The 16521-nt window shown below is 45.6% G+C and overlaps 2 protein-coding genes across 4 annotated transcripts; one reads left to right on the top strand and one right to left on the bottom strand.

Moving 5' to 3' along the window:
- Nucleotides 1-1136: 1136 nt before the first annotated feature.
- On the top strand, nt 1137-11602 carry LOC5571310 (trichohyalin). The gene is made up of 2 exons (XM_001653575.2): nt 1137-1767; nt 10053-11602. Exons 1-2 carry the CDS (start codon nt 1203-1205, stop codon nt 11417-11419), a joined length of 1932 nt encoding a protein of 643 aa, XP_001653625.2. The 5' UTR covers nt 1137-1202; the 3' UTR covers nt 11420-11602.
- On the bottom strand, nt 11535-15136 carry LOC5571311 (centriolar coiled-coil protein of 110 kDa). Of its 3 annotated transcripts, none has more exons than XM_001653576.2 (4): nt 14904-15136; nt 14311-14838; nt 12772-13922; nt 11535-12023 (listed from the first exon to the last, which is right to left on the bottom strand). In XM_001653576.2, the coding sequence occupies exons 1-4, from the start codon at nt 14961-14963 to the stop codon at nt 11633-11635; spliced, it is 2130 nt and encodes a 709-aa protein (XP_001653626.2). In that variant the 5' UTR covers nt 14964-15136; the 3' UTR covers nt 11535-11632. The 3 variants fall into 3 exon arrangements, with proteins under 3 accessions (XP_001653626.2, XP_021696463.1, XP_021696468.1); XM_021840771.1 differs by having other exon boundaries at nt 11535-12015; XM_021840776.1 differs by having other exon boundaries at nt 11844-11985.
- Nucleotides 15137-16521: the final 1385 nt, after the last annotated feature.

Below are 16521 nucleotides of genomic sequence, written 5' to 3'. Positions count from 1 at the left end.
AATTGTGGTGGTCGCTTTTACCCCGTGGGTGGGCGGTTTTACCCCGTCGCTAAAAATAATCGTGATAAGACATCACTTTTTCAAGCGTCAAGAAATAAATATTGTTTTACAAATACAACACCTGTGATATTTTTTTATCATGCCTAAGGCTTCACAAAACAACATGCTGCATCGAAAAAGGATTTATTAATTCTTGATATTGACATATGAATTAAATTGCTTAGGCGGGCGGTCTTACCCCGTCTTCCCCTAAAGTTTACATAGAATAAGGAACAAGTAGGCGTAGTTCACGTGCTGTAATGAAGATTCTCAAACAACCATTTTTGGAATCGGTTGTTTTCGTTCTAGTTTTCGATCAATTTTTCCTTTTTTTTCAACTTTCTTCCCCGTTCCAGCGTAACGTTGTTTTCAAACCTTTCCCTTGTTTGATACCACGACGAAAATACATTAAACTAAACAGTAACGCTTGACTATTGAGCTCTCGCCGAGCGGTGTCACGAACACGTGCGCAAATTTGCTGGTTGAAAATACTGCCGTTTGATTTTGCTGGGAACAGCTGATCTTTGTTTATACTTTCAACCAGCACTCTTTAAGTAGTGTTGGTGACATGTAACGTGTATGTACACGAGCGCAGAAACCACTATGGATTGAACTCAATCGGTTTATTTTCTACACTTAAACTGGTTTCATTTTCTGACTTAAACTGAATGCACAGCAAAAGTACTACCGATGACGTCATTCAAAACTTTTATCAAAAGATCTATCTTTTATGTTCACTCTAAAGCGCTTTTTTCAATAAATTGAACTATTGAATACTAAAACTCTTGTATATTTTAAACTTTAGCAATTATTTTTTAGTGCGTCAAATTAGGCACATTGAAGAATTGATGCGTCACTTAAGGAACCTAATATGTTCCACAAAAAGTCATTAAAACATGAAGAAAAAAATGTTTAACATATTTTTACTGATTTTTCCCTAATTCTATAATAGTTGAGCTAGCAATGCTTCGAATTTCAACAAAAACGGACAAATTTTGACGTTTTTGACGTATGACAAATGTTTGAATTCAGAATTTTCTTAACTGCGTCAAATATGGTATGTTTATAAGAAAATATAAATTGGCACATAAATAAAGACCCACCCTAACATGACACCCACTTTGCCACGATGAAACTCGTGGTTACCCGAAAAGTCCGTTATCATGGCAACGGAAGTGTGCGGTACCGTTTTGTTTGCATCGTCATTTTTCTCGAATCGTAGCAGGCGTCTTCTATACAAGAACAATCTTTTCTTCAAACGCGTGTTTGCGTGCATACTTTCGGGACCACGTTTCTTTTCTGCGGCAGTCGTCGAAATTTTCCAAAACCCCCTGGCCATGATCAAGGAACTGTACCAACCGGTGGAACCGCAATCCCGCCGCCCCAGCTATGTGTCCTCGTTATCCTCATCATCGTCCACGATGACGACGGCCACTTCTGACCGTGACCGGCCTCGAACACGCCAACCAAAGGCCGTCGTTTTGTCGGCGGAAAAATGGAACCAGCTGCTGGCAACGGCCAGCGGAACATCGCCCATCCGACCGCAAACGGCCGCCATCGTCGTCGCGGAGGATGGCAAAACCCTGGCTCAGCGTGAGGCGGAGTACAAGCAGTACCTGAAGACGGAGTCGCAAGCCATGACCAAGAAGTGGGAGAACACGGTGCAGAACATTCGCGAGAAGAAGGAAGCCGAACAGCTGCAGAAGCAGCGCGAGAAGGTGGAGGAAGGTGGGTAACGAATTTTGTAATTGAATGTATGGTAATTCTCCTTCGTCCAGCTCACAAACACTTTGTCTAGTTTTACGTTTCTTCTGAAATTTGACCTACTTGTTTAGTTTAGTGTTTCTATGAACATGAGGGAAGGGTCCTTGACCAGTAAATGTAACATATTGAATCGAATGAAAGAAAACAGTAGCAGTTAAAAGATACATTACAATCATTTTTTCATTAACATTTTTCCTTTTTAAACATTACATTGCCCGTTCGATTTTGACAACAAGACAAACATTTTCATGTTGCCCAAATCGAAACGTACCAAAATCGAACGGATGATTGAATCTTTCATCACCGTAATAATGATCATGCATTAAATTTACCTATTTTGAGTATGGTAAGCCTCAAAAAGGCACATAGAAACATTGAGATTCGCAGGATTGGTGACCCATGATCCATTTTTTGTATATGCCGTGTTGCCGAAATCGAACGGTAAAGTTTCCAAAACCGCACCTTGCCAAAATCGAACGGGCACTGTATAAGCACGTATACATTTTTAGGTGTTAGTCTTGAACGATTCTGTAAGAGCTGCTTTCTTCCCCCTTTCTTTACCCAGTGAATTGGAATTACAAAAATTTTTGCCAAGAGCTATGCCTTTCGGTGTGTGAAAAGCTAATGACAATTTATTTGCTTAGTCGGGCAATTCACGTCGATCTTCCCTTTGTTCGATAAATCTCGAATAAAGTGATACTGGAAGTCAACAGGCTTGGAGTGCTTCTGGTACCGAAACTTGATGCAGCTTTGGTTGTCCTCTTTGATCTGCACAGTTTTTTTTTTGTTTTTACAAGGGGAAAATCTGCAAACAGATCCCCTGAGAAGGTAACTCAGGAAGGGGATGCCTCACCAACGACTTGCTGAATTGCTCAAGTAGTGTACAGAGTGCACCGACATTACCCTTGGTCTCAGACCCTCATCTCCCCGGAACTACCTTACGGTACTTTTTCGGGGAGGGATCAGTGCATATAGTACAACACATGTAGCAGAAGTAGCCTAGGCAAACTGCACTGCCCATAAACGCATAATTGTCCCATGTGAATAGGAAATCCAGCAAACATGTGACTGACATGCGTTTATGGGCAGTGCATCTCCTACCGACTTAACCCCTCTACCGGCAGCTTCATTTTTTACCGCAAAAGGAATACAGTGATACCTCCATGAGTCGATGTTCCATGACTCGATATCGACTCATGGAACCATACTAAAAACAAAATTTCATGGTTACTATGATGGTCCCTAGAAGCAGCTTTCCAAAGGATTGCTGTTCCATGACTCGATATTTCCATGAGTCGATGGTCCCTTCAATATCGACTCATGGAGGTTTCACTGTATTCAAATCGTAATAACTTTTTTGTTTTCCAATATTTTTGCACCATTTTACCACAAGTTCTTAAAAAAACTTTTCTAGTTTTGGGATCTGTGTTGATATTGGTCTTCCCCGAAGTCGCCGACCTCTACCTGGTTCCCTGCTGAATATTATTTTCGCAATTCTTTCTTCCGACATTCGCACAAAATGACCAACCCACTGAAGTCTGCCGTATTTTACACGCTTGATAATATTCGCATCTTTGTACACTTGATACAACTCGTGATTCATGCGTCTGCGCCACACACCATTTTCGAGTTTCCCACCGAGTATTGTTCGCAGCACTTTACGCTCGAAAACACCGAGAGCTTTCCGGTCTGACTCTTACAACGTCCACGCTTCGTGCCTGTTCGGATCAAGTTGGCTAAACAAACGGTTTTTGCAAATCAGCCTGTAATGTTGCCAGGCTGATTTGCAATAACCGTTTGTTTAGCCAACTTGATCCGAACAAAATCAACAATTTTAGTTTGCTTCCTTCCCTTGACGTTCTACTCCAAGCTCGTTGTGTGCTTTGCATTATCTCAACTTCTCCGGCAGTATTTCCAAACAGCTCAAATTAAGTGTCCCTTCCTTATGTACGTCTGTTATCTGTCCGTTAAACGTCTCGTTGTCTGTGAATTGTCTCTCGTGTCGTCTCGTTACCGTCTGAGTGTCGAATCTTTCTTGAGATTTTGGAATCTCGACTCCCTCCTAACCTGGGTAAAAAACGTACTTTTTTCTTTTGCTGTCTTGTTTCCATCATATCTTATCTTCTTACTTGTATGCTGATCTGATCGAACTCGTTCCAAAACATCTCAAAACTCGCTTGCTTCTACTAATTAACCCACTAATATTCGCTAATCCAATTACGCGCACTTTTACTACTTCTCCCTCTTGTTTTTGTTTTTTTTATAACTCTGTCACAGATGACAGTTCTTTGAAATCTGCTATCTACCTTTCTCCTTCTAACTCACCTCTCGCTGTCAACTGACTTTCACGGCTCACGTCTCACCGGGACGGCAAGACTGCCAGAACACTCCACGGCCCGTAACTCTGCCCCGCAATCCACATCCGGCTCAGTGTTACCATCCTGTACTTCCATTCGGGCCAGCTTCACTGTCGCTCGCTTGTACCGCTCGGTACTGGTACGCATCCACGCTTGTCGGACTCATCCGTCGCCAGACTTGATAGCTTTCTCAACTACTCCACGGACCCAGCCCTTCCGGTTGGCACCCTCGACTACGTATACCAGTTCTCCTGCACGTAACGGTCTTGCTTCGCCGAACCATTTCGTCCTCTGGTTCAACGACGGCACATACTCCTTTATCCACCGTTCCCACATCACGCTAGCCAATTGTTGCGAACGCTGGAACGCGTCCCGCAAGGCCAACGCTGGATGGGTAGGTGGTAGCGCCAAGCATGGCTGGTTCGGTGAAACACCCCTCAGAAAATGATTTAGAGTGAGTGCTTCTGCTACGACACGTACGTCAGCGGACGGGAGTTGATGATGTCCTCCGTTTCAACGATGGCCGTCTGCATGATCTCGTCGGTCAACCGTCTTCCATCGTCGAGCGCCCGAAGCGCCTCCTTCACCGAGCGGACCAACCGCTCCCAGACGCCTCCCATGTGCGGTGCGGCCGAGGGTTGAGCGTCCACTTCGTTCTCGCGTTCGTTAACAGGTCTGCGCAGTCATCTCTGATGCCTTGCGCAGCCTCCACTACTTCCTTGCTGGCTCCTCGCAGATTCGTCCCGTTGTCCGAGAAGAATTCGATCGAACAGCCCCGACGGCCGATGATCCGGTGTATCGCCATCAAACACGACTGCGTTGTCAGCCCATGCGCCACCTCGAAATGTACCGCGCGTGTCACCATGCAGGTAAACAGCGCGATCCACCTCTTTTCCATGCTACATCCTACTGTGACATCGTACGGTCCCAGGTAATCTACGCCAACTTTACTACTAAGTTTGGCGTTACTCGCTGCACTGGAAGCGGAGCCATCCTTGGAGCTTCAGGACGACAACGATGCATCTTGCACCGCATGCAGGATGCCGACACCTTTCTCACCACTGCGTCTACATGGGGAATCTAGTACAGCTGTCGCAGCTCGTTCTTCCTCGCCTGGCGGTATTCCTGGCCGCTCCTCTCGTGGTAATGCTGAACTATCAGCCTTGTGATCCGGTGGTCATCCGGAAGAATCACCGGAAACCGCAGATCGAACGGTAGAAACTCCGCACGCTCCACTCGCCCTTCCATTCGAATCAGGCCATGCTAGTGGAGTCAGCTTATACAGCGTACTGGACTTCTCGATCGTCATCCACTGGCTTGCCGATCGAATTTCGACAACACCTTCAGTTCGTCGAGGAAACTCTTCGACTGCGCAATCCTCAGCAAGCAGCACTCCGCCTTCTCATACTTGTCTTGCTTCAGCGGCAGGCGAACTGACGCTCCCGCGTTTGGTATCAGCACCTTCAGCTGACTTCTCGTTGCTCGCAGCGTCTCAATCGGCAGTCTCTCACTTTTCCGCCTGCAATTCGAAACGATTCGGTTAACACACGCCATCGTTCGAACCAGGACCGTCCACTTCGAAAATCGGCTCGCGTCCATTAGTACCGCTGGAACCTTCACATCGTGCAGCAGCAGGTGAACCCGTAACTCCTCTGTCGTGTTCGCCGGTGGCAAACTCATCTTCGGCCATTCCTCCTCCCTCTCATACATGAACTGCTGTCCTCGTACCCACGCGCTGTTCGGGTTTATTTCCGGGTTCTTACCACACTTCGTCAGCTGGTCAGCCACGTTCAACTTCGTCGGCACCCATCGCCAGTCTGCTAGTCTCGTTAGGCTCAGGATCTCTCCAATACGAAAACCGACGAACTGTTTGTAGCGGCGAATCCACGACAACTCCACCTCTGCGTCGATCCAAAAGACCACCTTCGTAATGTGGAAATTGTAATTTACGCACACCGCCTGTGACATCCGTGCGCCGAGCACAGCTGCCAGAAGTTCCAGGCGCGGAATCGACAGCTGCTTCAACGGTACCACCTTCGCTCGACTCATCACGAGCGCACACATCACTTCACCACGTACAACGGCTCGAAAGTACGCCACGCATCCATACGCCGTCTCGCTTGCATCCGCAAATATATGCAACTGCACATCCTGGGCCTTCCTTAGCCGAGTGGTTAGAGTCCGCGGCTACAAAGTAACGCCATGCTGAAGGTGTCTGGGTTCGATTCCAGGATCTTTTCGTAATGGAAATTTCCTTGACTTCCCTGGGCATAGAGTATAATCGTGCCTGCCACACGATATACGAATGCGAAAATGGCAACTTTGGCAAAGGAAGCTCTCAGTTAATAACTGTGGAAGTGCTCATAAGAACACTAAGCTGAGAAGCAGGCTCTGTCCTAGTGAGGACGTTAATGCCAAGCAGAAGAGAAGAAGAAGAAGAAGACATCCTGGACCTCTTCCGATACCGCATTTCCAAAGTAGCTGCGTGGCAGCTTGAAAGCACGAACTTCTGCCAGAATATCCGTCCACCGTTTCCACTTGCCGAACGATGCTTCATCCACAACTTCGTCCCATTGACACCCTGTCCGCCAGAGGTCCTGAATCAGCATCTTTCCTAGAATGGTGACTGGCGCTAGGTATCCCACCGGATCAAACTGCGCCATTACGATGCTAAGAACGATTCGCTTCGTCGGACGTTTATCACCGCAGAGGACTTCAGCGTACTCCGATTTCGATGCGCTGGCGAAACAGAAAACGTCTTCTACCGTATCCCATACGATTCCCAGCAAACGCTCGTACTCGGTACTCTTGTCTAGGCTGAAATGCACGGACGACTCGCTACTCCGCTCTCCAAGATTCTTCAGGAACTCGCCTGAATTGGACACCCAGTTTCTGATATGGAAACATCCACGGGAGTGAATGTATTTCACCTCGTTCGCTCGCTGAACCGCTTCTTCCACCGTGTCCACGCTGTCGTAGTATTCGTCGACGTAATGCCGCTTGACGATCGCTACCGTAGCCTCCGGGTACTGATCAGAAAACTGCTCGGCGTTTAAGCAAGCACGTGGAGCCGAAAGTCGCTATGTCCATAACGTACACCTGCGGAGCATCGTTGCTGTTGCCTCGGAAAATGAATCGCTGCGCCTGCTCATCCTCCATGCGGATTTGTTGGTACATTTCCTGTATGTCCCCACCAAAGGCGACCGGGCGCTCTCGAAAATGGCAGATTACCCGTGGGAGGGGCACTAGCATATCCGGACCCTTAAGCAACTCCGAATTCAAAGACACCCTATTGTAATATTAAGGACTGGGCGGATGGGCCAAGAGAAAGACTCAATCTCAAACAATTAAAGAACGTTTATTAGGAGAGAATGGTCTATACAGTTTGAAGGCTAGATTCGTAATGAACTCCACTAGCGCTTGTCAGAATCTCATGGCTTACTCAGCAAGGCCTACTTCTTCACACCCCATTCACCGACGCTGCAGCATCCCAGACCAGACGTACCTTGCCCGGTTTGCATGGATTAATCACAACATTCAGCGGCAGATACCACACAGATGCTAGTGGCGTCTCCGTTAACTCGGCGTCGGTTGCTTTGTGTGCGTATCCCTTCATCTGGTACTCTTCAATTTGCCGACACACGTTCTCCTTCAGTGCTGGAATGCGTTCCAGTTTACGGTCGAGGGCTTTCAACCGTCGAACGGCCATTGGGTAGCTGTCGGGAAATCTTCTCTCATCCTGGCGCCACAGCAATCCCGTTTCAAAACAATCGCCTATCCGCTTTGTCGTCGTCTTAAAAATTTCTCGAGCCCGCTTCTCTTCCGCCGGTTCTGGAACGGCGAACGACGAGCATGCTGTTTCGTCCAGCATGTACTGGTGCCGCATCAGGTCATGGAGCTCCTGGTTGCTCACCGGTGCGACGTCTGCACCGTGGGCTTTCGCTTCTCGGAACCATAGATCGTCCAGACCATCTTCGATCGTACAGCAATTGGTTCATTCGGTTTTCCGACACGTGACTCCAACGGAGCGATCAAATGAAGGTTGTTCAACTCGATGAGAATCGTTGGCACCCCAGACGGGAAATCTTTTGTCGGCACCCCTGCGAGATGCTTGTATCGCTGCACCACTTCTGCGTACCGAACATTCTGCTTCGGAAGCTGCAGCTCAGACACCGTTCGCGTGTTGAACAGCGGAAACTTTTACGTCGAACCCTTCGCCGACATCATCATTCCGACACTCCGAGACTTGTTCTCAAACCGGTTGATGTTGCAGGTCCACGTGACGATCAACGGCTCGAGTGTCCCCTCTGCCTTCAGCCGTTTTGCGACCACGTCGTCCACCAAAGTCGCCGACGATCCTTCGTCTAGGAATGCGACAGTATCGTACGGCAGGGCTGCCAGAACAGTGCCCGATCTTAAAAACTTTAAAAAACATCATATGGTAATTTTCAGATATTTCCAAGAATTCTTAATAGATTTGTATTATTTTTTCAGAGTAGCACCTTATTACCTGGCCTTTTATAGCCCACATTTTATTTTTTTGATAAATTGATCAAAAACAAAATGGCCGCCAAAGACATTTTATATGGAAAATGTCGGTCCCCCCAAGGAACATCGTAATATTTTCAAAACCAGATAACCAATAATTAATATCGGCATGAATTTCTAAACTAGAAGAGTTGTTTGAGAACTTGTGAAGTAATGGTGCAAAAATATTGAATAATAAAAAAAGTTATAATGGTTTTAATATTTATTTTGCGGACAAAACTGAAGCTGCCGGTAGTCTAAGAGGGGTTAATCACTATTCTAGAACAGCGCCACCTTGGAATTTTAGTTTTGCTTTAGATCACGAATACTAATAGGTTTAGAACATAATATGGAGTTGTTAAAGGCATCATAAATTACGTGGTTCAATTATTGTGAATTGCGCGATTATTTATCGCGACGGCGATCTTGAAACTAGAGTTACTATGCACGTGCTGTAGCCTAAGGTGCAGGAGCCTCATTGCTTGCAAGCGCACGGGCGCGCTGTACATTGTGAGCCCTTTTCTGATGCGCCTCATTTTTCTTGAGATGTGTCTCACTGCGGTCTCGTGCGCTCCGTCACATGTGCTGTTTAAAAGTCAGCGCAATAATTGAAGTGATAACAAAAGTTTTCAACGAGGATCGAAATTGTAACTCTTGGATCGCGAGTCTTCGACTATAGACCATCTAGACACCTGCATAATGAGACGAAAATAGTTGTAGAGGCTCTTCGTTACTAAGCAGTTGTATCACAACTTCGATACCGATGGCGAGCCGTAGCGCCGAGCAGCGCATGAGACGAGTCTCTCCGAGAGCACATCACCAGGCGCGCGCTTTTAGAGTTTTCGTGAGCCTCCGTTCAGCACAGCACACTAGGATTTCGATGAGCTGAGAGCCAGTTTGATGGGAGGCTCGTCAGTACAGCTCCTGAGAAATATGTACCTAACTCTACTTGAAACTGCTTGAATTGCGAGTAGATCATCGCAGCTACTTCATATCGTGTTGGTGCCTTCTGCGCGATTATTACTGATTGTCCACGGCATGATCGCGCAAATGATGCCAAAAATATTTGAAGTAACTGCGACGATCTACAAGAGTTTTTGAAGATCGTCGGCGCGAGAATTTTTCGCGCCGCACATAATATTTAGATGCTACTTTTCTTTTGATATTGGCCATACGCCGCTTACATACGGCCAGTAACACTTCAGTCGTCGCGCTGTTGTGGTTTGTACAACACTATTGAGGAAACCTCGCTTTTCGTTCACAACAGCAGTGTGGTGGTTTTGACGGTGGCGAATCACGCGACGACTGGAAGGTTAATATGGTTGCCATCTTATTGATTATATCCTCTCTTATGACCTTTTTCAGATGAGAAGCACTACCGCGAGCTGAAAGCAGCCGATGAGATCAAGCGCAGGGAACTAATCCAGAAGGCCGAGGAAATGATCCAGAAGGAAAAGGAAGGGCCTCGTGTTCTGGAGAGCGCTGCCAAATTCTGTGAGGTTCTGAAAGCTCGTGAGTATCAGCGTCAATTCCGTGCCGAACAGGAAGCTCTGCATGATGCACGCCGACAACAACTGGATCGTCAAGATATTGCCCAAGCAAATCGATGGGTAAAATCTCAAGCGGAGCGTCACCTGGATGACAGGAAACGGTTTGACCAGTACAAGAAAGAACTGAAGGAGAAGATTGAACACGATCGCAAGGAAATGAAGCAAATGCAAGACTTCATGGTACAGCAAGAACTGAAACAGCATCAAGCGCTGACGGATGAAATTCGTCGGGATATGGATCATGAGCAGAAAATGCTAGAGTGTAAGAAGGAGATGAGACGGCGGCATGCTTTGGAGGCCATGAAGATGGCACATGAACGCGAAGAACGTTTGAAGCGTGAAGCGACCATCGAGGAAACCGTAAATCAGATTTACAATGACGGCCAAAGGGCTATTGCAGAGAAACGAAAGGAGATTCACGTGAAAAAGCACAAGTTTCGTGACAATACTCATCTGCTTCAGGATTCAGTTGAACGACAGAAGCAACTGTTAGAAGAAGAGGAACGCAACCGCGAAAAGGCAATACAGGATAAGAATTTGAAAGCTGATGAGATAGAACGGGAAGAGATGGAGAAGAGAAAACAGATAAAAGCAGCACGTATCAAGGCACATCTGGAAGAAATGGAATGGCAGAAGAAGAAGGAACAAGAGAAGGCATATTTAGAGCGGAAAGAGATGGCCGATCGTTTGAAGAACGTAGACGTGACTTTTGGATTCGATCGTCGTAAGGTCACTGACAAAACGTACAAAACGCACGCTCAGCGGAAGCTGTTGTTGGATCAGGCCGATGAAATAGAAGCTCGAGAAAAGCAGGAAGCAGATACACGTGCCGAGCTGGAGTACATGCGAAACAGTGCGGAAAAGGAGAATAATCATTTCCTGAAATACGCCGACGAGCTTATCACCGATGCCAAGACCAAGAATAGGCCAGTTTTACCATTGCTGAAAACGGTTGAGAATTACAAACGCGAGCACTATTTTGATTTCAAGGCAAAAGATTTCGTTCCAAGGCATTTGGTTTCGCGAGTTCCCATCAATAACAAATTGGCCGAACAACAGGCACAGTGCATTCCGGATCCGGCCATCATCGAGATGACTCCATCCATGCCGCCAATTCGCATCCGGTATGACCCCGAGCAGTTGAAGACTATGAATCCGTACAAAAATGGCCGTCGGTCGTAGGAGTTTCAATTTTGTTAGAGGATAAGGCATCTTCAAAACCTAGGCATGAACTTGTAACACACACTTCCACCGTGGTATCTTATGAATTAACAATATAATCGTAACTGTTGAAGTCTGAATTTTCGAGGCACAAGTGTATTTAAATTTTCATAGAAAATAAATTCGCATATCTAGTAGCATAAACGATGTCTTATTTTCTAATAAATGCAAAGCTTAGTAATATTTTTGATCCCACAGGGTACGTTTTTGATAGGCATTGGTCCCAATTAAGGCCGCTTCTGATGTCTTGGGACGGAGCCTCAACTTGTTGGTGGTCTCTTGGCAGTATTGTTGCTGAGGTGCAATGGCTTGCTTCATCTGGTGCACTAATCGGGAGACAACCGTAGCTGACAGACTGGGCGCCGGTGAGTTACGGCCAGTTGATGATGCACTAAGAGAGCTTCGGCTGGAGGCTGGGACGCTCTTTGAGACTGCCAAGATGTGCTCCTTTGGTTTGGGTGGAATGAGATCTTCATGAGCCGATCCATTCATAGATCCATTGGTGTCGTCGTAACCGTTAGTGTCTTCTGTGGAGGCGGGTTCACCTTCAATATTTACTGAATATCTTGATTGTGAGAACGCGTGTGCCATGTGAGAATTGCCACGATACCGAAAGCAAAAGCAGGAAAGCGATGTGAAATAGAGAGAGATTGTTGGGTTGGAAGTTATTAGGTGAAAAATGCGAATGAACTACGAGTTGGTGGGTAATTGTTAGTGTTAAGACTAAGGTCATCTTCAGTAGAGTAGAGTTACAAAGCGCGCTTAAGCGTATGGCAAGTTACATAATTTTTAAAACTCACTCATTTAAAATCGAATCTTATGAAGATGGCCGAAGTTTTATGCTAATGGAGTTGAATTGGGAACTATTATAGCTATCTTGGTGAAAAAACATTCAAAAAGATTTAAAATGTGAAAGTTATCAAAATTTAACATATGGCCAAACAGGGAACCACTATGGCCATAACTGGTACACTTTCCTTATGTCGTTCATAAATTCTTCCAAGCGATTTGTTCAGAAATTTTTTTGCAGCTTTCTTTAAAGGTAGCTCTGCATTTATTTTTTATTTTTTATTCTCTGGTGTAAAACCTTAGATGCAATTTTGAAGAATCTATTTGTGCAACTTGCACAATTGTTCGTGCATTGCACAAGTAGTATGATCAAAGATAAAATCTATGCTAAGTGTTACGAATCTACCATGCAAATGGAATTAAATTGGTGACTTCTTGTTAATCTACGGAAACCTTATGCATAATGGATTGAATGTGTAATACTACCGCACCATTTGATTATCAATAAAAAAAGTTTTACTTACAACGAGCACATCTGCAGCTTCCGATAGACGTTGGTTTGCTTCTTGGACGCAGCGCCCCTGCTGCTGCTGCTGACCGATGCCGAGCGACTCAATACGCTTGATCCCACCGAGCTGGCCGTCCGGGGCCGGTTCTCCAGTCTACGCCGCAGTGCATCTCGATCCCGTCGAATGATGGCCATGCGCTGTTGCACACTTGTTTCGAAAAACACCTCGTGCAGTTGGTAGCACGCCGATGTGAGTTGCTGCAGAAGGGTACGTTTGAGTTGGATATCAGCCGGACTGCGGACTTGCTGACGTGAGGTGTGCCTCTCATGATGCAGATCCAATATGAAGAGCAACGTGTCTCGGATTACCTGCACCATTTTCTGCACGTGGTCCGTTTGGAAGAGCCTTCGGGTGAGATAACCCCGAGCGTAGGCATTGATCAGAGAAGCAGCTTGGTGACGCTTGTTAAAAGGCTCGATCGTGTCCAGCTTGGACAACTGTTTCAGGTCGTCATCCTGAAGGGATTGACCGATCGACTCCAGATAGCTACGCACGTCATCAAATTGTCCGTTCCCGTTGGAATCACGATGACTGACGGCAGCATTGTTATACTCACAAGTTCGGTACAACTCGTCGGAGTTTTCCAACTCCAGGCTCGTTCTGCTCGTATCGGACGAAACAATCGTATGTCTCGAAGACACGTGACCAATACTGGACTGGGAGTCGTTGTTGTTGACGAAATCTTTCGAGCTTATGTTCAGCGTCCGGAAGGACGGCTTAGCCAGCTGCTCGTCAACCGTCGATTCATCCGGGCTTGTCAACAGAGGAGTGGAAGTGTGAATCTGATCCAACAGAGGCATGGGCAGCATCTTCATTAGCTCTTCCTGCTGTTGGCGGAAGCTCTCTTGCAATTTTAGCTGTTCTTCTTCCTGTCGTTTGAGCAGCTCTTTGACTCGTCGCTCGTGCTCGGCTTGCATGTCTTTTATTCGCTGCTGGCAATCGCTCAGTGGCGTTGATTCCGCTGGCTTATTCTGCTTTCCCAGCGGACTATCTCGAGAGTTTTCGAGCTGTTTGATTTTCTTCTTGCTTACAGCAGCTTGCGGTTTAGCCGACGAATCGTAAGGACTTTTATATTTCTTGACTGGACTTAGCGGCTTCGGAGATACCTGATAAGTTAAGCAAACCCTAGATTAATTAGTTGATAGGCTATGAATAAGCTAGTTAGTCTATAATAGCAGTCCTGCACTATGTTCAGTCATCTATTGTCAATAAAACGTGGCACGCATACCTGAGACCACGATATTTTAGAGTTTACGAAATAATCTTTCAGAAAATTCTAGGTTCAAAATATTCTATTGGTGAATAATTGAAAACATCATGTTTTGATAGGCCAGAGCCAGTTTCGGACAGTGATTTATTTTCGGTTCCTTAATTGTCCAATCACATTGTTTTCTTATGAGAGTGGTCAAATTAGGAGCACCCTGGCATTAGGTGTTATGGATGAAATTATGAAAAAAAAAAAACAGAATAACATCTCTGTTCATCAATAAATACCTTCTTAGTGGACACCCATTTCGGTTTAGCACCGGCTTTGGAACTTTTTTTGTTCCCTGCTTCACCACCTCCAAAATCCAACTTCTTGACGTGAGCCTTCCCACAGCCGGTCTCAATTTCCCCCATCGACGTCGAACTCCTAATGTTCAAACTCTGATTAGCCATGTGTTTCATCAGCAGCGGACTCGGGCCGTCTAGGGTATAGGAATTGGAGCGAATCAAGCGGGGCCTTGGGGATTCATCGTCCGACCTGTCCGTTAGCTTCTCATTTACAGGGGTGGTGGTAGATTGCGGAAGTTTTCCCAGCCCGGGACTTGGTGCTTCCAAAGTGAACGAGCCTCTTCGAACCAATTGGGCACCTTCCAGATTGGAAGTTGAATCTGATGCGTCTTCTTCTTGCTGATCACGACTGACATCATCCATAGGACTTTCCGTAGCTGGTTCGATTCTCAAATTCTGAAGCTTTTGCTCCAACTCGACTGCCATTCTGCGATATCGAGCCACTTCCGCTCGAACTTCGTCGGTCATCTGGGGATGGACAGATAGAATCAGAATAGTCACCAAGGGCTTGTGGAAACTTAACTTATACTCACCACCGGTGGAAGAATCGGAACGCCATTGATTTTGAACACGGAACTGAAACCGGAGGACATTTTTCTACACTACACACTAACCGATACGGAAAACGGAACGAAACGGACACGTTTCTCAAGTAAATATTTCTAGCATTGAATTACAAAATTAAAATTAATGGTCACTCAAAGTTTACCAACGGACACGACCGAAATTGTTTATTTCCGTTTCCAAGACGACTGCAGTGCATGCGATGTTTTTGATAGGGTGATTTGGGGCACAGCGGGCAACGAAAATGCAATGAACCGATGCACGCGTTTACTATGGATCAATGCACGAGTTCACTAAGTTGACGTTTGAGCGGTGCCAAATTCACTCGTTGCCATGGTCACGTAAATAACACGGCACCGCTCAAAAGTCAAATAGTGAACTCGTGCATTGATCCATTTGACTTTTGAGCGGTGCCGTGTTATTTACGTGACCATGACAACGAGTGAATTCGGCACCACTCAAACGTCAAATTCGTGAACTCGTGCACCGGTCCATATTCGAGAGGGCTGAGCTTCAAATGCTGTAAGGGCCCATTCACAAATTTCATAACGCTGAAGGGGGTGGGTGGGTATCCTTAAGATGTTACAGCTCATACAAAATTTGAAAAATGTTCATACAAAATGCGTTACGAGGGGGTGGGTGGGTGTCAAAAGTGGTCATTTTTGGCGTTATGAAATTTGTGAATAAACCCTAACACAAAGTAACCAAAAAATACGGGCAACGTAAATGCAATATTCGAGAGGGATCATTGCAAATCCAATCTAAGGGCTTGTTCATAAATTTCATAACGCCAAATATGGCCATTTTCGATACCCACCCACCCCCTCGTAACGCGTTTTGTATGAATATTATCCAAATTTTGTATGAGCCGTAACATCACGAGAACACCCACCCACCCCCTTGAGCGTTATGAAATATGTGAATGGGCCAGGGCTGCCAGATGTACAGATTTCTCTGTATTACACAGATATTTTTATTCTGACACAGATTCAATTTGTATGGAACACAGATTTTCTTTCAACAATTTTTGTATGGACACAGATATTTTTGTATGGGACACAGATTTTTTAACCTCTTGGATACAGATTTTCTATCAAATAATCTGGCAGCTCTGGAATGGGCCCTAACTGAGCTTCAAATGCTGTAACACAAAGTAACCAAAAAAGCAACCATGATCCATATTACCGCCAGCCAGCAAGGGAAGAAAAAAAACAATTTTTGCGATTCGGTTGCATATCAGCCTTCTTTTCAACAAGAAATTGATCAACATAAGGGCCTACTTTTCCTATTAGTGCAAACAGTGCTGAAAAGTGATACTTTTCAGCACTAATATAGGTATCGAAAAGTAGCACTTGTCAGCACTGTTTTCGGAGTTGTCAATTTGATATATGGTTGCCTCTATACTGCCCATAACTGCATATTTGTAACATTCGACAAAAGTAGGCATTGAGTAAATGGGATACCAAGTTTGCATTTTACTGCAGTATGGGAGGAAACTAAAATTTCAAAAAATCATTAAGAATTCAAAAGAGCTTCTTTAAGTCTGAAATTTTGCACAACTCATATCGCATATTGGGTGAACAGTCA

The sequence above is a fragment of the Aedes aegypti genome, chromosome 1 (genome assembly GCF_002204515.2).
Source record: "Aedes aegypti strain LVP_AGWG chromosome 1, AaegL5.0 Primary Assembly, whole genome shotgun sequence".
Classification (NCBI taxonomy): Eukaryota; Metazoa; Arthropoda; class Insecta; order Diptera; family Culicidae; genus Aedes; species Aedes aegypti.
This window is presented reverse-complemented; position numbering and strand designations above follow the sequence as displayed.

Excerpts from the sequence above, each read along its gene's own strand:
- LOC5571310 (XM_001653575.2), top strand. The coding sequence starts at position 1,203 with ATGGCAACGGAAGTGTGCGGTACCGTTTTGTTTGCATCGTCATTTTTC. Across the intron at positions 1,768-10,052 it reads GCGCGAGAAGGTGGAGGAAG|ATGAGAAGCACTACCGCGAG; the intron begins GTGGGTAACGAA and ends GACCTTTTTCAG.
- LOC5571311 (XM_001653576.2), bottom strand. The coding sequence starts at position 14,963 with ATGTCCTCCGGTTTCAGTTCCGTGTTCAAAATCAATGGCGTTCCGATT. Across the intron at positions 13,923-14,310 it reads AATGGGTGTCCACTAAGAAG|GTATCTCCGAAGCCGCTAAG; the intron begins GTATTTATTGAT and ends TTAACTTATCAG. Across the intron at positions 12,024-12,771 it reads AAGCTGCAGATGTGCTCGTT|ATATTCAGTAAATATTGAAG; the intron begins GTAAGTAAAACT and ends CTCACAATCAAG.